General features: G+C 51.9%; 2 protein-coding genes and 1 pseudogene across 2 annotated transcripts; 1 reads left to right on the top strand and 2 right to left on the bottom strand.

Moving 5' to 3' along the window:
* Positions 1-1,278: 1,278 nt before the first annotated feature.
* Positions 1,279-3,846, top strand: SAPIO_CDS8539 (annotated as a pseudogene; the record flags this gene model as incomplete).
* Positions 3,847-4,335: 489 nt separating this feature from the next.
* Positions 4,336-6,290, bottom strand: SAPIO_CDS8538 (Serine hydroxymethyltransferase, mitochondrial; the record flags this gene model as incomplete). Its single annotated transcript, XM_016790154.1, has 5 exons — positions 4,336-5,489; positions 5,565-5,702; positions 5,797-5,890; positions 5,959-6,015; positions 6,126-6,290. The coding sequence occupies 5 exons, from the start codon at positions 6,288-6,290 to the stop codon at positions 4,336-4,338; spliced, it is 1,608 nt and encodes a 535-aa protein (XP_016640417.1).
* A 3,147-nt stretch (positions 6,291-9,437) lies between these two features.
* On the bottom strand, positions 9,438-19,521 carry SAPIO_CDS8537 (Ribosomal protein L19; the record flags this gene model as incomplete). Its single annotated transcript, XM_016790153.1, has 7 exons — positions 9,438-9,587; positions 9,670-9,820; positions 10,008-10,277; positions 11,233-11,771; positions 11,832-17,108; positions 17,193-19,276; positions 19,392-19,521. The coding sequence occupies 7 exons, from the start codon at positions 19,519-19,521 to the stop codon at positions 9,438-9,440; spliced, it is 8,601 nt and encodes a 2,866-aa protein (XP_016640416.1).
* Between the last annotated feature and the right edge of the window lie 660 nt (positions 19,522-20,181).

Here is a 20,181-nt window from a genome sequence, read left to right as displayed (position 1 = left end):
AGGAATAGAGGTCTATTTCCGGACGAGGCTCGAGGCTAGATGATGTGTTGTTGATGGAGATGTCGTTCCAGTTGTCCTGTGATGTTGGCTGGGATTCGGACAATTTGGGCAGCTCAAGTCCAATCTTCCGGGCGGCTGGCAGCAGCTGTCTGGACTTTGCTTCCAGCACCACCTCGTATTTGTCTTGTTCTTTCATTCCTTGATCTCGTGTGTTAATCAGTCGATTATTTACTGAATCAAAATCAAAATATTATATTCGGCTTGATAATTATCCTCAAACGGAATTTGAAAATATCTCCTTGCATCTCTATTTCTCCAGACTACCTCTGGGCAGTCATTTGTGAGGAGGTCAAAAGCACACTCAGACTTCATCTGCAAGGGCGTCGTCGGTGTGACCACAGCGCACAGCGCAGACTAGGGTGAGGTGAGCGTTGTATGCATCATGCACACTCCTACATTTTGTGATTAAAATGGTCATGTTTTGGGGTTGGAGCGGGATGTGAGATGTGATTTTGGCGGTGCAGAAGAAAAAAAAAGAAAAAGAGAAAAAACCTGACTGCAGAACTTTGGAGATGGAAATAGAAGCAGTTGCTCCCTTTCCTTTGGACATTCCTACTTCGTATATCTCCACTCCGCCTTTTCATTTGCTTTCTCTCTCCGAGTTGTACTGCTCTCTGCAGCGCAGACCTGTTGCCTTCAAAGGATTTTACTTCTCCGCTCAGGAAAAGTCCCAATTTTTGACTGCTTCCCATCACATCACGACTGCTCCTATATATTATCGTCCGATATTGACAAATAGCGAGTTAACGACTTATTGGTATTGTAGGGACGAGTAGGGAAAGTGAGGAGTCATATCTGAGGAACCTTGGGTTCCTCCAAATCCTCTTGTTGATATTGAAGGCCGCCGATTTTGCGGGGACCGAGTTGAGACGAAGCTAGGCTGGTGCTCTTCACCTCTCTCAGCAGACCTTCGATATCCAAGTTCCTGTCATCCTTGTTTTACGAACGTCGCCGCCATAGGCAGTGGCTCGGATCTCAGGTCGGAAGGCAACACTTCGACTAGATTTTGTGGGATATACAACGTCTTGAAGCTTCGTCCTCTTACATGCATATTTTAATATTAGGTAGGAAACCTCCAGTAGCTTTTGGACAAAATCGAGGATAAAAAGACCTATTCTAACACTGAACATATACTTCAGCATCATCTTAGAAGAGTGTTGAGGAAACCCTGAGGCTTTCGTTCTCCTCTACCCAAGAGGATAACCTTTCTTGCTCAAGATGAGTTCGAGGCCAACCTCGCGGCCTGGTGCTACGGCACCTCCCGCCTCACTGCGTGACATCGACAAGACAAAGTTCCCAAGCCTGCCGACCCAAAAGGCTCTCTTGATGATCGACTTCCAAAATGATTTCGTCTCCAAAGACGGCGCCTTACACATCTCTTCGACTAATGCCGACTTTGTTGAGCGTGCGGCGAAGCTGGCGACCGGATTCCACGACATTGGCCTTGTTGTCTGGGTCCAGAGCGTTTTCGAGAAACCGAGGCAATTTATTGAAAGCCAGCAAATCATCACGCAAGACAAACTTCTCCCTCCTTCGGCTGCTCAGACAATTAAGCCTGGAAGAGACCAGAGTATCGACCCGGAGGCATTTCTGAGCACGACGACGGCTGCTTGCGTCCAGAGGGGAACACCTGGTTGGCAACTAGCCAACCCACTTAAGGCGGTTGTCAATCCGAAAAAGGATGTCCTGATCATGAAGACCCAGTACTCTGCTTTCAACGGCACGAAACTCATCCAAATACTGCGCTCTAAGCTGGTTACGACCCTCTATGTATGCGGATCTCTTGTCAATGTGGGAGTCCATGCTACAACTGTGGATGCTGCGGCTCACGGCTACTCCATTATTCTTGTTCGAGACTGCTGCGGTTGGTCGAATGAAGCGAGGCGCGAGGTCGCCATCGCGAGTCTGACTGACGTGAGCGGGTGCGAAGTTGTCAATGCTCGGGCGATTGTGAAATCCATTGGAGGCGCGGACGAGGGTAAAGAAGAAAAGAAGGCCGAGGAAAAGAAGTCGAAAGAGTTGGATAAGAAGGCGAAGGTAGCAAATGAAAAGGGAAGGGAAAAGGAAGTAAGAAAGGAGAAGGGAAAGGAGAAAGAGAAAGAGAAAGAGAAAGGGAAGAACGAAGACGAAAGAACAACCAAACCCGAGCCAAAGGACACCGCTCGTGCACCGCCCCTTCGGCCCTCTCAAACACGCGGAAAGTTGTCACAGAGAATCGCCGCGTTAAAAGAAAAGTTCGCAAGGGAGCTAGAGTCATCGACTCACGAAGAAGATGACTCGTTGGATATCGAGGCGGACCCCGACTTAGAAGCCTCCAGTGACAACAGCGAAGACGATTTCCAGCCCACGGTCAAGCGAGCCGCTACGTCGAGAGCCAGAACTGTTAACCAAAAGGCGTCGGAGACATCAAAACCCGCCAAAGAAATTACCAAAGAGATGAAGAAGTTGTCGTTGTCATCTCCTACTTCCAAGTCTGAGTCAGGGAAGAATCGCCCTGTCAATGTCACTGACAGGGCGTCGGTGGTGCTGCCTAGCAAGGATACTGCAGCCTCAGCCTCACAGGCGCCACCATCGAATGACACCTCGAATGACAAGAATAACATCGCGATCGCTGGAATTGACAAGAAATTTCCAGAAGATGGAGTCAAAAATAATAAAAATGAGACAAGTTCAGACGTGGTGTCCGTTAGAAGTCCCGATCTCCCATCAGAAGCGCCTCCCGAAACAGCATCACCAACCAAAGAAAACTTGCTTACCAAGCCGACGTCCTCAAAGATGGCCCCTGTGAAAGACGATTCCGCGACTCTCAGCTCCAAATCCCCCAAGAATCCCGGAACCTCCCAATTGGCGGTCAAGCCTGAAGAACGGGCTAATGCAGATGGAGCCACCCTGAAGAAGGAATCTGAACCCCTCTGCGAGGGCGATACCAAGGTCATCTATGACATTCTGCCGGAAGACCTAGAGGCTGGAATCTTTGAAAAAGTCAAAGATGAGGTCGACTGGAAGCATATGAGCCATCTCGGCGGCGAGGTCCCGCGCCTGGTTGCTGTGCAAGGTCATGTTGAACCTGACGGGAGCATGCCAATCTACCGCCATCCAGCCGATGAGTCTCCACCCTTGAAGCCATTCTCTCCAACTATCCTCCGCCTGAAAGAAGAGGTCGAGAAGCACCTGGGACATACGGTGAACCACGTCCTGATCCAGCTCTATCGGGGTGGCAAAGACTACATCTCAGAGCACAGTGACAAGACCCTGGATATCGTCAAAGATTCTTACATCGCGAACCTAAGCCTCGGCGCCGAACGAACCATGGTCTTCCGCACAAAGCGTCCCGAGAAGGAGCCCAAGTCCCCCACTGAATCCGAATCTTCCCCTCCCAAGTCCCCTCCCGCATCAACCAAGCGTCAGGTCCAACGCGCCAAGCTTCCGCACAATTCACTTTGCCGCATGGGCCTGAAAACGAACGAGCGCTGGCTGCACGCCATCCGACAGGACAAGCGTCCGGACTTTGAGAAAACGCCCGAGGAGCTGTCCTTTGGAGGCGAGAGGATCTCTCTGACGTTCAGGAGCATCGGCACGTTCCTGAATGCCGACGAGACGCACATCTGGGGCCAGGGTGCCACGGCGAAGACCAAGGCCGAGGCTCGTCCCGTCATTAATGGTGACGAGGGCGAGTCTGAGAGGATTGTGAGGGCCTTTGGTGTGGAGAATAGGCTGTCTGAATTTGACTGGGAGAAGCACTATGGACAGGGATTTGACGTCTTGCATATGACGCGACATGCATGAAGAAGTCTTGCTCGTTTTGAATTTCGTTGGTTTACTCGCTTTGCTTTGATCTTTCGATGTTTGCATCTTTGTGTGTTGGATACCTTGCGCTATTCCGAGATGAGAAACGAAGCATGTTTTCGGCGCGGCCCGAGGGCCGGAAGAGTTATCGGCCATTTGGAGCGTTTACTCATCTTTCGCGACGCAGGACGCATAGGAAACGGGAATTTGGTCAGGATAAATGTTGAATGGGATCTCTCCTTTATATATAGCTCCTTATTATTATTTTTAAACCAACTTTTACTCCGGAATGTGTTTAGTGGTATGTGTTTAGTTCATGGAAAGTGCACTGATCGAGATGAGTATATAAGCCAAGTGAACGAGACAGTAAAATCAAAAGTGCTTGCCGCAATCAAAGTCCTCTACCTAGAGATACATATTGCTCTATCAAAAAAAGCCAACTTCTACTTTCCATCCACCAGATTCCCCTCAATATATAGGTAGGAACCGTCACCTGCCTTGCCGAGAGTCCCAAGGGAAAGGGTATGTGCCCACCCAATCGGCCACCTCAGACTTCAGCTGAACGATTTCCGGGTCCGATGAGCCATCGCCAACATAGTCGAGGAAGAACTTAAGTCTCCTAGGGTTCGCCTCTCCCTTCTCCTCCGCCGCCTTCTTCGCCGCCTTGTCGAGCCTTAGGGTTATGGTGACGGCTCGGTCAATGATATCAGCGACCCTCTCAAAGTCATTCTCCGAGAATCCCCTGGTAGTCATGGCAGGGCTTCCCATACGAATGCCGCCAGGTATTAAGGCGGACTTGTCGCCGGGGACGGTGTTCTTGTTAGCAGCGATACCTACGAGCTCGAGCACCCTCTCGACGCGGCTACCGTCAATGCCTTGGGGCTTGAGGTCGACGAGGACGAGATGGTTGTCGGTTCCCCCGCTTACGATGCTGTAGCCTAGGCCGCCCTTTTCCTTAGAATCGCCGAGACGACGAGCCAAAGCTTTGGCGTTGGCGAGCACCTGGGTCTGATACGCGCGGAACTCGGGGGTCTGAGTTTGGTGGAGAGCAACTGCAAGAGCAGCGATGGTGTGGTTGTGTGGGCCTCCCTGGTGCCCGGGGAAGACGGAGCTATTAATTGGTCCCTCAAGATCATACAGCACCTCCTTCTTCGTCTTGGGGTTTATACGACGGACGCCTTTCCTGAAAAAGATCATGGCGCCACGGGGTCCACGCAAACTCTTGTGACTGGTGGTCGTGACGATATCGGCGAAGGGGAAGGGGCTGGGGATGACGTTGGCGGCGACAAGGCCGGAAATGTGGGCCATATCGGCAACTAAGTAGGCGTCAACCTTATCGCAGATCTCGCGCATGCGCTTATAGTCGATTAAGCGGCTGTAGGCGCTAGCTCCGGCAACGATTATCTTGGGACGGAACAGGGTCGCCAGTTCCTCGAGTTGGTCGTAGTTGATGTAGCCGGTACTCTCGTCTAGCCGGTAAGGGAGTGTCTCGAAGTATTTGGAAATGAAAGAAATCTTCTTCGTCGCGGTCTGGTATCCATGGGAGAGGTGACCTCCGTGCGGTAGATCCAAACCCATTAACCGATCATGAGTTCCCATAAGAGCCGAATAGACATACAGGTTCGCGGGAGCACCGGAGAGGGCTAGATAGAGAAGGAAACACAGCATGAGTTAGACTGCAGACCGATCGAGGGACCTCCAGGTCGATCAGAACTTACGCTGAACGTTGACGCCCCATTGAGACGGTTCAAGGTCAAAGGCTGTTAACGCGCGCTGTTGGCACAGCCTTTCCGCCTCGTCGATGAACTCATTTCCTCCGTAGTATCTAGCGCCAGGATATCCTTCGGAATACTTATCTACTCAAAGGAAATATAGGTTTCCGTGTTAGCTTCCAGGGGCTTCAGGGAAGTTGGGAGCTAGTTTGAAAGAAGGGTATCAAGGTGGGCTGACTTTGCATAACACTTCCGAGGGCTTCGAGGACAGCTTTGGACGTGAAGTTCTCGGAGGGAATCAAATTGATGAAGTGTTTTTGTCGGTTCTCTTCCTACATATCCGGCCCCTAAGTTAGCGCGTGATGCTTCCATTCCCCAGTCGTCTAAACTGCTATCGCACCTTTAGGACTATATTGAAAATCGCGGGATCGGCTTGGTCGAGGTGGGCGGAGAGAGCCTAAGGAACGGCGCACGCGGGAAGTTAGTAACCGACGCAGAGAAGGATCGATGTGCATCATCTCGAAGTATCGTGTTGGATCCCATGGAAGGGGATTGGGCAGTACAAACCTGAGTCTGGTTATCCAAAGACACGGACGAGTAGTAATGGCCTCCCGGTGATCTCCTGCTCCTGGTGGTGCTGAGGCCGGCCACCCTTGTTAGACAAGGCACGGAGCTGGATGGCGTGGTTCTCCATAGGGACCCCAATGGCAGCCTCAATGCGTGCCTCGACATTGCGGATGGCTTTGTCGCGCGATATATGGAAGCGGTGGGTATGTGGGAGAGATGTGAAGATGGGAAGACGGCGTGTCCACGATTGGCCTCAAGACATGTGCCCTTCTGGCGGCGGATAATTGACCTTTGGCGGTCGGTAATCAATTTGATGTGACTCTCGAGCGGGGTGCAGACGACGCTGGCGGCTTTAGCGTTGACCTCAGAGGCTAGCTGTAGCTATGATTGCTGCGAGTACTGGTACCACTCCAAAGAATAGCAGATGGCTGAACACACAGCTCGAGACAGGATCAATTGAACGTCGAGAAATACTCAGCCGTCCCAATCAATGGATTTTCCGCACTGAAGCTGGGTGCAAGTGGACCAACAATTTCAAGCGAGAAGCCCAGAACCGGCATCCAGCGAGCCGGGGTGTTCCAAGTTATTGAGGCCTGCCGTCGGCATCACGCCACCAATCTTGAAATTCTCCCTTTATTTGTAGGGATGTCAGGGTAGTGAATACAGCACTGTTCTCAGCAGCGAGTTCAGCCTACGTATTACGACATTGTAACATTCTGTGAACGATGATTGACTGCAATGATTGATGCGCGACAATTAATTGTACTGGAAGTAGAGGTACAAGCACCAAAGTAATGGTGTACAACGGCCTCGGATCCATCCTCATGCTGGAGTTGACGACCATTGGACATGCACGTGACCCACTCAAGACCTCTATCAAAGGACGACTCAACCTCTTCATAGACTCGACGGGGGCATCGAATGTTGACGATCCGAGTCGTCACTTAAACCCCCGTGCTGCTTCATCATTACGGTTCGGATTTTGTTCGGGAGCATGACTCGACGGCGGTGTCCGACGACCTCTTCGTACATATCACAGGAGGAGATTTCTATGAGCAATGGCTCCGTGTACTTACAAACAAACACTCATGTTGATGCCACACCGAATATAACAGAAACCCTTAGGATTGATGAGGATGGAAAATCCGATGTTGCAAGTGAGAAGAGGTCATCTGTTCTCGAATCTCTCTCCATGGGCGCTTCTGCGGATTAGACCAGGAAGACCTTCGTCCCTCAGTCTCCCCAGCGCTGATCTTTCGCTTGGAGAATTAGAGATAGTCCCGCACGCTTCTCCCGAGATAGGTGTTTTCCTTATTTATTTTTGGCTGATGCGAAGAACAGGAAAACCCTCTATGTATATAAAATTCTAATCTTGGGATGGACGTTGCCATCTCTATCCAAAGCAAACAAACTTGGTCACAGTAATCGTCTGATAATATTGCGCCGTCAGTAGCAACTCTTTTCACAACGTTCACCAGGCCAATCTATCACATCTACAAATTTCATTGCCTCCGGAAGAAGTATATGGCTCCCCAAGCTGATAAGAGGTCCGCTAGTTCTCGTTCCCGTCAATGTACGAGGTGATGTAGTTTGAAAGACACATTCAAATTAACTATATTCTGGTGTTATTTCTTCGCCATCATGGCGGCCGGCAATGCAAGGCATGCAGAGCAAGCTTCCCCTTTCAACTAGCGCCAAGAGCGGAGCATGGGGAAATCGGAAATCTGGGTCCTAATGGTCTCGCTCAAGCTGTCACCGGGTTACGCCCCGGAGGGGTGTGAAGAAAGGGGCTATCTCCTGCAACCTCGAGTGCAGGTTGCAGAATGTATTGAACCATGACCGGAGACGAGGGGCGCTGAGTTTGATAACAGCGATTCTCAGCATCGAGCTAGAGGAAGAAACCGATTCAATTGTTAACACTAATATCGTCGAGCACACACTAAGCATCCTTGGCAAACGTACATGCCCTGTTCGGAGATGGAGCGCGTGCCCGGATAGGGCATCGACATCACCACCAAGGATACTGTCGAGATAATGTAAAGACCTTAAACAGTATGGAGCATCCACAGTCATGGCATAAGTCGGTTTGAGTTCAGTAAATTACACGACCTTAGTCCCAGAACCTGGCAAGCCTCTTGCACATCGCGGCATTCTGTAAAGAGCAGATGCGGCCAGCCGTCACTCACTTGACGGCCCGGCAGAGGAGCAAGCCCTTAAATTCAGCCCACCACAGTTGCTCCTCACCGAAACTTTTTCCTTTTTTTTCTCTTTTCTTTCCCAACTCAACTAAATTGGGCGTGACGAGATTGCTACCACAACCAAACGAATTGGCCTTCCCTAACCCCCGCGAGGGGGCCACGGGAGCCATGCGGACATGTCCCGGCGCACTTCACCACCTTTAAGGGACAATTTGAAGCCTTCTGATCCAATTTCTTGAGCCTCCTCTCTTCGTTTCTTACCTCTTTTCTTCTTTGACTCTAGCGGATGGGGGGTTTGACGCTTGGCAAGTGCCAAGCATTCGAATGTGTCACACCGAGCTTTGCCTATACTAGTTCGTTTGGAGGGGGGACTTTGCTCGAAGTTAGAATGGAACCGCGTTGGGCGAGGGAATGAGCAATGCCCTGACTCTCGTGGATCCCTGAGCTGGTTATGGGTTCTGGCTCTATTATACGAGATGGCCTCCTCATCTCTAGACCTGTATCCTAGCATGTTATATCTAGAGCCCCTAGTTAAGTTTTGGCCTGTAATCTTGCGTAGTATTGCATTCCATTTTTCTCGAGCCCGTAAGCACTGGTGTCTTCTGGTTCTTTTGTCTTCTACAATTTCATGGTCGCGAGACCGTCTCGCGACCCGTTGTTGAGAAAGCATGCTGTCAACCTTAAAAGCTGAAAGAGTCCTTATTCGATATTGGTGGTCAAGGTCTTGCCGGAGATATTCAACAGACCTCGTCTCTCCCATATGTTGCCAGGCACCTCTCTCTACGTCTCTGCAACGGGTCAATATTAGTCGAATTTGGTCAATTGGTCAAATTTGGAGCATTTTGTGAAAAAACAGAAAAAGATAACCGGCATTCATTTAGACGTAATGTAGTCTCTTGTATCGAGTGCAATGCTACCTTTTTGTACCGAAAGACCCTAGGTGACCTTGCCAGCATCTCTAGAGCTGGGAGGCCGTATAACAACAACAACAAGACACCCGAAAACCCTTTGACTCCGAATGCAGCCTCCTTTTGGCCATAGCCTTGGCACGACAGGACCAACCTGTCCATTCTTAGGTCGTCTTCGTATTCGTCTCCGTCATCATCATCGTTCTTTACTCCTCGGTATCCTCTAGCAGAGCATTCTTCTTCGCCGCCGCCCTCTCCAACTTGCGCTCGCGAGCGGCCTTGGTCCTGGCACGCTTGGCATCCATCTCCTCCTTGAGCAACCTCTCACGCTGCTTCTCGGCCTTGGCACGGTGAATCTGCAGGAGAAAAAGAGCAGTGTTAGTTTACTGGCGGCTGTGGCGTCACCTACTAACGTGGTAGAATCTGGTTTCGACTTACGTGCTCAACGAGGGCACGCTTGTGCTTGAAGGTGTTACCCTTGCTGAGGTGGTAGAGCTCGTGGTAGAGGTGCTTGTCAATCTTTCCGCTGGCACGGTACTTGACAAGAAGGCGGCGGAGGACACGCTGGCGGCGCATCCAAAGGATCTCACTGCACGAGCAATTAGCACATGGAAATCAATGACTCGTCGGTCCTCAAGGAGTGGTGAAAGGTCAGCCTAATGGCGGGAAGCCATCGTTCTAGGGATGGCCTCAGCGCCCCCCCGAGGCCAACCTCCAAGCCTTTCCTTCCTAAGCCACCGGTGGGTTTTTTTTTCAATGTATAGGGAGAGACGTACGTAGGCATACGGGCATTGGCAGTACCCTTGCGCTTACCGAAACCTCGGTGGCGGCCGTCCCTTCGGGCGAGGTTAAGCTCGCGGGCACGAGATCGGGAGTGCATGGTGACAGGCTTTCGGATGATGAGGCCATCAGCGATGAGCTTTCGGATCGTCTGACGAGAGTTGGCATTGCTGATTTCGTTGACTTCGTTGGGGTCTAGCCAGATCTTGTTCTTGCCGCAGCCGATGACCGACGCGGCCAGGCGCTTCTGGGTGAGAAGGTTGGCCCTATAGTTTTGGCAAACCCTCAGTTAGCCTCCATGTCCGCCTAAAAAGTTCGCGTGCTGTCGAATATTTCATCCCCAAAGCCACAGAATCCATCTCCGAAATTGGAAAATATCATCTTCCCCGCACACAAGTTGCTCGTTCTATCATCATCGAATCGGGTTGCTGTAGAAATTCAGATGTGTAGGGGGGGATGAATGTCAGGGCCGCAGAGCGACCGCCAGGTGGTCATGCCCCCAAAAATCACCCACTTCCACCACATTCACTCCAAGCACCACTTGTCTTTCCACGGTTGATCGTTTCTTCCGGCAGGGGGGGGATAGTGGGCTAGCGAATTGAGGTAAAATCAACAGGGAATGGGGAGATCATCTTACATCTTGGACGATTAAATTCGGCGATGGTCGATTATCGGTTGGTGATGGGAGATGGATTTGAAATCTCGGAGTGAAGGGGAGATTTTTTTCTAGTCGTGACTGTGGTCGAGATTCGCTCCCCTCAGGGTAGGTTTCCAACTTGTGGGCGGTCAAAGACTAGCCCTGATTGGGAAAAGTAGGCGAGGGCTGCTGACGAGATCAAGGCGGGGCAGAAACTTTACGATTGCAGTGACCGAAGGTAAAGTCACGTGATTGAATCTTTTTTTTGCTGAAGAAGACTTTACCCTCTACTTCGTAAAAAGTCTGGCAGAAAAGTGGGAAAATGAGAATGAAATCATCAAATTCACAAAAGAGAGAAGCCCTACGTCGGTTTTCCGCACTGTACTTCGCACCTCCTTGTGCTCCGCTGCTGTACGTCACCCAAGCTCACATCATGGATACTGATTTCGAACAAGAAACTCGTTGCTTGAGGTTTCTTCTCGAAGAGCTATTGCTATTGTAATTGTAAAAGCTCGATGATATATACACATGTACTTTGGACAGAGTCTTCCTTCTTCACAGGGTCTCTCCTCTAACTGTCGAACACACCCTCGCCAACATCCACCCTACCCACGCTCCAGATCTCCTTCTCGTCTTCGACCTCATCGTTAGACAAACCGAGACCACCTTGACCACCCTCTGCTTCCCTCCGCTCCCTGGCCTGCGCTCCAAGCCTCAGAGTAACCCGCTTGAAGTAGTCTTGCATGCTGCGCTTCGTATTTGGAGGAAGTTGCTCACCCGGTCCGGCCATGAATTTGTCGAAGATCTTGCTCTCCTCGTCGACGACGCTGAACATGGCAACGAAGGCCGCCTCAGCGGAGAGCTTGACTGGGATCACCGTGTCCCGCACACTGGCGAAAATAGGTGGTGCGAGTAGAGGCGTATGGGGTCGGACGATGTCAATGTTAACCCTGCTCAGGGTTCGGATGAGTACTAGTGCAAGTCGCCGAGAGTCGCTGGGGTTTCCGGGAGGAATAATCTCAGCGAGCGTGTCAAATATCTGCTTCGTAGTCTCAAAGGGCTTGGAAGAATCGTGTAGCAGGTATTTCCCGGTAGCAAGCACGCAGTTTTCGGCAATAAAATTCTGTTTCATGGTTAACTTTATGTTCGCAACGTTTCTGTGATCTATTTTATAAGTACTTACGATCTTGTTCTTCATACCGCGGCAGAGGAGTTCCGGTAGATCCTCAGCCATAGGACCGTTGAGCAGGATGTCGGGCGACTCGAGTAGGACTGCATTGAGACCAAGGACAGATGAATTGCTGAAGTTGCCGGTCATGACTCTGTTCTTGATCAAGCCATTGGCTGCCTCCTCGGGCACATTCTTAATGAGAGCACCGAGGAGCTTCGCGTTGGTGACGGTCATGGCGTCATCCCTCTCATCAGTCTCCATATCGATGAGCGACAGGACGGCAGTCCGTGATGTCTCGCCCATGTTAGCGCCGGCTTTGCTAATAACCTCGTATAGGGCCTTCAGCATTGCCGTTTTGACTCCCGGGTCCGACGTCTTGCAGCCAGTTACCAGCTCTGCAATTAAGGGATCGATTCGCGGTGTATACTTGATCAGCGTGCCCAAGGCCTTAGCCGCGCGGGACCGTAGAGCCTCGCTCGATGGATCCGCGAGGGACTTGGCGAACGTCCGCTGGAGCTGGGGCAAGAAGGGCTTGAGAGCCAGAGGTATTTTCTCAAGGAGGTTATTCAAGGCTAGCAGAACAGCTTCTTTGACTTCCGTTGATCGTTCCGACACCACACGAATAAGCGGACCGGCGATCTGGGTTACAAACGGCTTGAGCGACGCCTCACTTGTGCGATCAATGATATCCGACAAGCCTAAAGCAGACTGAGTCCTCTGGTCGGCCGTACCGTACATGAGACCCTGCAAGAAGATTGGAAGGATGGCATTGATACCCTTGGGGAGCTCGAAGCCGCGCAGGTTTGCGCCTGGCACGCCGACCAGCTGTAGAGTAACACGGGTCGAGGGCGCGAGATTCTCCATCTCTTCCTTCTTCAGCTTCTTGGTGAATTGGCTGAGGGCGGCCCAGGCGGCCTTGACTACGTCCAGGTCTCCGTCATCGAACGCGCTGAGAAGTGCACGAATGATGTCCTGGTTATACCTGGAATAGTCGATCTCCGCAACTTCGAAGAACCGGCCGAGATGGTGTGCCGCAGCGGCGCGGCGACGATGATCGTCATGTTTGATAAGTTGGAGCATGACATTCATAACAGTATGGAGACCTTCATTTTCATCGATCGACAAGAGCACCGTATCAAAGGACTCATCAAGCTCTTGCTTCAGAGTCTCGTCCGTGCAGGTGACAATGTTGTCCAAGAGGGAGTTGATGATATGGGGCATGCGGCGACTCATTGCAGGACCAGCAACGCGAGAGAGAGACCCAAGCGCCTTGGCATTGAAAGAAGAGATAGGTGGTGTGATGAGGGTAGGGATAAGATTCGGTAGGATGATGTTTGATCGAGTGGACTCCGTGAGAAGGGTAAGGAGAGCTGATAAGGCATTGTCTGCAGCCTCCTCGGATCGGAGAAGATTGAGGAGGTACGGAAGTACTTGATCAACAGCCCGCTTGCCGATAATTTGCTGTAGAGAGTCGAAGGCCTCCGCAGCTGCTTCGCGAACGTCGTCATCGGAATCTGTGAGAGCGGTCCGAACGACAGAAACGAGGGTCTTCTCATGGTCTTCGAGGGCTTCTTCGCTAGCTGAGGAGATAAGTTCCTTGAGGGCGAGACAGATACCCTGCTTGGCATCAACGTCCGTGGTTTGGAGGCCCTCTTCGAGTGTAGGCAAGACTGTCGACAGGACGTTATCTCCAGCTCGGCGAATGAGTTCACCAAAGGCATTGCTGGCAATGACTTTGTGTTCCATGTTAGAGCTACCAAGACGGCGGATGAGCAGTTGTGTGAGGGTCGGAACGAGCTCCTTGAGCGTCCGGGGACTAGGAACAAGAACCTTCCAGACCGAGATCGCAGCTGCTCGTACAATACCAGCAGTGTCGCATCTGCACACATAGAGAGCCGAAAGAATCTTGTTCCGCTTCTCAACACCAAGGACTTCCTTGAGCGACGCTCCTGCGTCTCTTGCCTTCTCCATGAGGGACTCCTCGGCTTCACCTTCAGCCTCAGCCTCTTCAGCGTCCTTAGCGCTAATACCAGTGAGGTTGAACAGGAGATCTCCGACAAGCTCCACGGAACTCAACCGAATGCGGTAACTATCATCGGCCAAGCCGCGTTCGAGCTCTGGGAGGAGCAAATCGACCGCCTTCATTGCGAAGTTTTTCACAAGGAGTCTACCAGCTCGAAGAGATGTCTCACGAATGGACTCGACATCATCCGCCAGGCCAGCAAGAATAGGAGGAATAATTCTTCCAAGATAGTTGGCGAAGCTGTTGCCGAAGCATACCGGCAGGAAAATGAATAGAGACATGAATCCTTCTCGGACGGCTGGCTTCGAAGACTCGACGTTCTGGAGAATCGTAGGCAGGGTCTCCTCCAACCGTGAAGTGCCAAGGCCGGCAAGAACCTCGCTGAGAGCCTGGGCGGAACCAAGGCGATCGCCCGCACCGGTATCCGACTTGAGGGTTTGCATGAGACCGGGAATGAGATCCGGGAGTGCATCCTCGCCAAGTTTCTCCACTAGGGATCCAAGAGCTCTTGAAGCCGTGGCGCGAGTGGTAGGAACAGGGTCCACAGCGGCCACCTTGAGGCCCGCGACCAAGACAGGAAGGTGAATAATAAGATCCCTGCGCTCTGTAAGATGGGCCAGACTGCCAATAACCTGGGCAGCCTTCCGCTTCGTTCCGGATCGGCTGGCAAGACCACGTTGAAGGATACGCGTGACCAGGGCCAAGGAGGGCGCATCGAGATAATGTACGAATTGAACTTTGATGAGGGAGTCCAGCGCGTCGTCTGTATATTTGGTGGGATCGCTGAGGGCCTTGAGCAAGATATCGACGATACCCTGTACTTCGGGGTTGGTGATGACTTCGCCAAATCGCTTCAGCGACTTGTTTGCGGCCGCTCTGACTTCTTTGTGACTGTCGTTGAGGACGGCGGTCAACGGTGGAATAATCTCCGGCAGGCTCAATGATAACTGTTGAGGATCGAGATAAGCCATAGCTCCCAAGAGATCGCAGGCACCCCTCTTGCTTCGCCACTGCTGGTCGTCTAATCCGGAGAGCAGTGTAGGAAGGATCTTCTTGACACCATACGAGCTAAGCTTAGCAAAACAGGCCTTTGCTGCTTCCAGAGCTGCATCACGGACATTGGGATTGCCATCGGCAAATCCTGTAAGTAGCTGGGGAACGACCTCGATAACGTATGGCTCGAAAATACGGCCAAGAATGACTGAGAGAAGCTCGTAAGAGAGAAGAGCCGACTCCCTCTGACTGGCATCCTTCTTGTTCTCCATCGCTCCCTTGAGCGTGCTCATTATGCGGAATTCTCTAAGTGAGCCGATTCCCCTACCCTTGACAAGGCCGGCTAAACCGTAGGCTGCGCCGCGCTGCGCTGCGTACTTCTTGGCAGACAAAAGTGTTTCCAAAATCTCTGCAAAATAGCGAGAGGACTTTTGTCCGTATACGACCACAAGTGGTGGAAGGCACTCTGCAATGGCATATTGGACAGTTTCCGAGGGAGTGCTGAGAGTGGCTATCAACCTGTCTATGACGACCGGCAACTTGGAATCACCCGGCTTGAGGTGACGAGCGAGCGCACCATACATGATGACCACAGCCTCGTTGACACGGTCAGATGCCTCCGTGTTCTTGTCTGGGCCCTCGAGTGTTTTCTCAAAGGCCTTCATCAACCTCTCCAACATACCCTTGCCATGGATATTGATAATTTCGATGGCAGCTTCGAGCATCTCGGATCGGACGGAGGCATTCTGGTCTCCAAGTGGCCCTTGCTGGATGAGGAAGTCGAATAAGGGATCGAGTTGGGTTCTCGTGAGGTGAGGAGCGAGTTCCTTCAGCGCTCGAGCAATACCGTGACGAGCCTCCCATGGGTCAGAGAGGTCCATCTTCTTGGGCATGCCGTACTCGTCAAGCTTCTGAACTCTCGGCTTGGCGAGCTCTACATAAGCCGCCTTGAGCTTCTCTAGAACTTTGTCCAAAGTGGAGGCGTGGGCGCCCACCGCCTCTGCGAGAGATCTCGCCGTAGACCTGCGCAACTGAGCATCCTTGCTTTCGAGGTAAGGAAGCATTCGGAATGGAACATCTGGTGAAATGGAAAATCCACTCTCTTCCCAAATTTCCTGGCCAAGAGTACGATTTTCAGGTTCGTCGTCATGGGCGGCGATCCAAGTCTCGTTCGAGAAAGATAGTTCGCTCATATCAACCTCAGAACTTATGGACTGCAGGACAGCTGTCCGGACGGAGTCCTGCGGGACAATTGCTCCCTTGGCTAGAACCTCAATCTCATCAGTGGTCATGCTTGGCGCTACACACCGACAGATATCAGCGAAGCAGTCCTTAATGGCCTTGTAGTGCTGAGAGTATTGCTGCATGGAATTGATGAGGGTCTCCAGTATATCGGATCTGGGGACAGCCTCCTCTGCGCAAACGTCCGAATGGAACGCCAAAACCTCGACGGCGAGGACCAACTGAGCGTCCCGGTCATCTTCCGTCTTGCTAGCCCCACCGGTGTGAAGTACGTTGAGCAAGAGGGGAACCATATAAATGAATGAGACTGCGTCAAAGGGGCGCTGCTCTCCAGCAAATCGTAGTCGGTATAACACACGAGTTATTAAGTCATCAAGTGGCTCTTGCATAAGTTCTTCGGGAAGTGACAGAACGCCCTTTGCACGAAGAGTTGCGGCGCCGATAGAGACGCGAGTGGGACCGAGGCGGCTTGAAACCCTGTCGGAGCAGGAGATGAATGCCTTGGGGGCAGAATCCCCGGTAATTAAACAAGCTCCGGCGTCGATGACAGAAAGCAAAGACTTCACCGCCGGCTGAATCCACATTATATCTTCGGTAGGAGGTCCAGTTGCGAGGCTCCGGATTATACCAATGCCCCGGTCTAATTTGGCAGCGGTGGCGCGCACGGATTCGCGGATTCCGGCTTCTTTCTTCAGCTGAGCATTTACCTTGGCAGTCTCGTCGGCAGTCAATTTCTTCTGTTGACCCTTCTTTTCTGCCAGCTGAGCCCTCAGTTCCTCTTCCCACTTCATAATATCGTAATCTTTTGCGTTTTTGTCGGGCACGGTCTTTTTCTTGTTGGCAAGAACATCGATGAAAGTAGTCCCTTCAGGGGTCTTGAAAATTGCAGCCTCGACAGGGCCAATGTTTTCGAGACGAGCCGGGTCTAGATCATCCTCAATCAAGGATATTATACGGGAAGTCATTGTGGCTGGAGACACGAATGCCAACTCGGCAGCGGCCTTGCAAGCGGCATCCCTCACCTTCGCAACCTAGTTCGGGGCGACACCCTTAATGTCAGCTGAGAGATATTCAAGTCACAATGGTGTCGTCAAAGGTGTTGTGAGGTACGTTACCTGTTGTTCGCCAGAAGCAGCGACCATCATGTGGTTGATTAGGGAGTCTTCGTATTTCCTAGAAAGCTCACCGGGATCCCTCTCGGCCTTAAGACAGAGGTCTATCCATCCGGCGCCGCCAACCAACTCAGTCCGGCCAAGGACAACCAGTGAGCATAGTTGCTCATCCAATTCCTGTATGCTAGTATCTTGGCCTGATTCCTGGGCAGTGGCTCGGTTTAAGCATATGCTCCTCAGCACGGGGAATAAGGCATCGTTCTCAGATTTGCAAATGATGGGAACGCTTTCCTTATCAGCCACCTCGACGGATTTTATCCAGCCCCATAAACCGTTGATCAAAAGCTTGGAAATTGCCTCTGGCTCGTGTAAATAGGCAGCCGAGATACGTTCCCTCGCCTCCCGGGTAACTTTGGGGTTGAGAGTCGATGAACAAGCGAGGAAGATAAGAGCTTGCGCCCAGGCAAGGGCAGCGGGAGGCGCCATGACCTGGCGAGACTCAGCAGGAATGGACAGAAGCGTCCGACAAAGCCAAACGTACTCGTCTTCAATGGTCAATTTGCTAAAGATACGAGGATTGAGAAGGAAGGAGGGTTTAGGCTCTAACGAGAGGCATTGCTTCGAAAGAGAGACTTTGGAGAGGGCAGTCTTGACCGCACCGCTGTTGAGCTTGGCCAGTAAAAGGGGCACAAGACCGGCAAAAACGTAACCGCCAACGATAAGGCCGCTCTGAGAGGTTGCAAGAGGGTTGGCGATGACCTCATTATAAGAATCCAGCAGTTTTGGTACTGTCGCCTCAGCGAAGGGGGCAATAGATTTTGTCAATGCATCGTCGTCTAAGGCAGTTGCTAATATTTGGCCGGTTTTCAAGATCCAAATCCTCCGATTTGGGATCTTCTTATCAGCTAGGCCCTTGACGAAGGCCTCTGCCACAGGTTTAGCGATGTCGAGAGAGAGCTGGAGACAGCAGCTGACAAGTGTCGAAGTTTCCGCCTGTAGACAGGCTTCGTTGCCCTCCTTTGGCGCAATCAAGGCAAGGCCAGAAGCAACTTGCTCAGCTTTAGGATTAGAAACGGGCACTTTCTCTAGAAGTTGCGCATGTAGGAGCCTCTGGTCGACTGAAGCCAATTTTCCAGACTTTAGGGGGCCCAGAATCTCGTCAACAGCCGCGTCAAGCGAGGGCGACGCTTTCGTGCGTGATGAGATCGCGGCGAAAGAGGCATATACCCCTGCCCTTACGGCGGCGTTGGAGGATTTAGCGCTCGAGAGAATTGGCTTCAAGAGGTTCTTCGCCAAAATCTCGGTCAGGTCAAAAGATTTTGGCAGTGAGCTAACAAGAGGCACTATGACGTTGCAGAGCACAACCTCGGGCGCCCGTAGGAGACCCTTTTCTAAAGCGGGGACGACCTCTGCTTTGAATTCCTCGAGAGACGAAAAGTCCGAGAAGTAGTCCGAAAAGGCACCAGCAATGTGTTCAGGGACTGAGGTTCGCGAATTTACGACTTCTCTAGAGTAGAAGGTGGTGTATTGACTCTTTAGCTTCTCGAGAACTGGTTTGGCCGTGGGAATGCGCGATGATACACCGGCGATGATGCCCAGAAATGGACCATTGCGCGCAGTGGGTTGACTTCCCTTCGCCGCTAGTTGAGTAACTGCATTGATGAGGACTTGTTCGCCGGCAGGGCCGTCTTGAAAAAGCAACTTCCGAAGACCACGTCTGGTAATAACCGTAGCGGAATGCGATACACCAGGCTTAGCGGAGGGACCGAGGCACTTTTCCAGCACGAGGGCATGGCCCTGAAGGATCTGAGAGCCGAACTTATTCCATTGGGACGTGCCGGAGAGATGCTGGGTAAGAAGACTGCACCACTCGACAAGGACGAAGGCAGTTGTGGGGGCAAGACCGGGTCTTTGGCACTCTTGAACGACGGCGGTGACGAATGGGGAGAACAGATCGGGGTTGAGTCCGCTTTCTATTATGGACACGAGACAAGTCTGGACTGCTCGCCTCGAGGGGCGATCGTGGTAAGCTTCGTGGGTCCAGAAGAGGACTTTGAGAAGAGGGGTGATGGTGGCGGGGGGGAGGTCTGTTGTTGCGAGAGTGCTGTTAGCATCACTTATCCCCAAGCGGCGAGGACTCTCCGAGGGACTCCCCAGGGGACTCGAGCGGTGACCCGAGATATGTGAGTTCGGAATCGGTACCTTTTTGGGCTATCTTCTCGTCGATTACGCGGAGCTGAGCTTGGCGAGCCGTCGTCGAAGAGGACATTAACGCGGCCTTTGCGGCAGGGAAATCGAAGGCCACGGGGCCATCTGTCGTGGTTTCGGTCATGGCTCCAACGGCGCTCGAACGTCAATCTACTCGAGCGGATTGGGGGGAAACGGCGGTAGGGGGAAAGGTAGCTTCGATTAGGCAGGATCGAATCTACGCATCTGGGGCGGGCTAAAGGAAGGATGCCAACCCGGTAGGGCGCATTGAGACCTTGGGGTTGTCGGATGCAATTGAGACGTGACCCTGAACTTGCTAGCGAGTGAAGAGTTCAGCCAGGTTTGGCCCGGTGGTTGGGATTGATCGCGTTTACTCGAAACGACAGAGGAGATCGAGGCTATGGAAGGGCGAAAATGTTAAAAAAAGACATTCAAGCACCAAGACGAGAGAGGCAGGCGCCAAGTACATCGGGATGTGACAGGCGACAGGCAGGGGACGTCTTAAGTCAAAAGTTTCGCCGATTTACGAGCAGGACATTTTACGCAACGGTTGCAATGCTTCTAGAAGCTCAGGGCAAACAACATTGAAGACTACGCTAGGGGCCGGGTCCGAGACTCACCAAGATCTCCCGGCGCCGTTTATGATGCTCAAAAAACAACACCCAGGGGCGGAGGGGAGTTTATACCAGAGGTTGTACTTCGTACGTGTACACTATTGATGATGTACACTGACTGGGCTGATGAAAAAAAAAGTGACAATATCAACGTGTGTGTTGAATAAAAA

This window comes from Scedosporium apiospermum (genome assembly GCF_000732125.1).
Source record: "Scedosporium apiospermum strain IHEM 14462 chromosome Unknown SEQ_SAPIO_0121, whole genome shotgun sequence".
In the NCBI taxonomy this organism is placed as follows: Eukaryota; Fungi; Ascomycota; class Sordariomycetes; order Microascales; family Microascaceae; genus Scedosporium; species Scedosporium apiospermum.
This window is presented reverse-complemented; position numbering and strand designations above follow the sequence as displayed.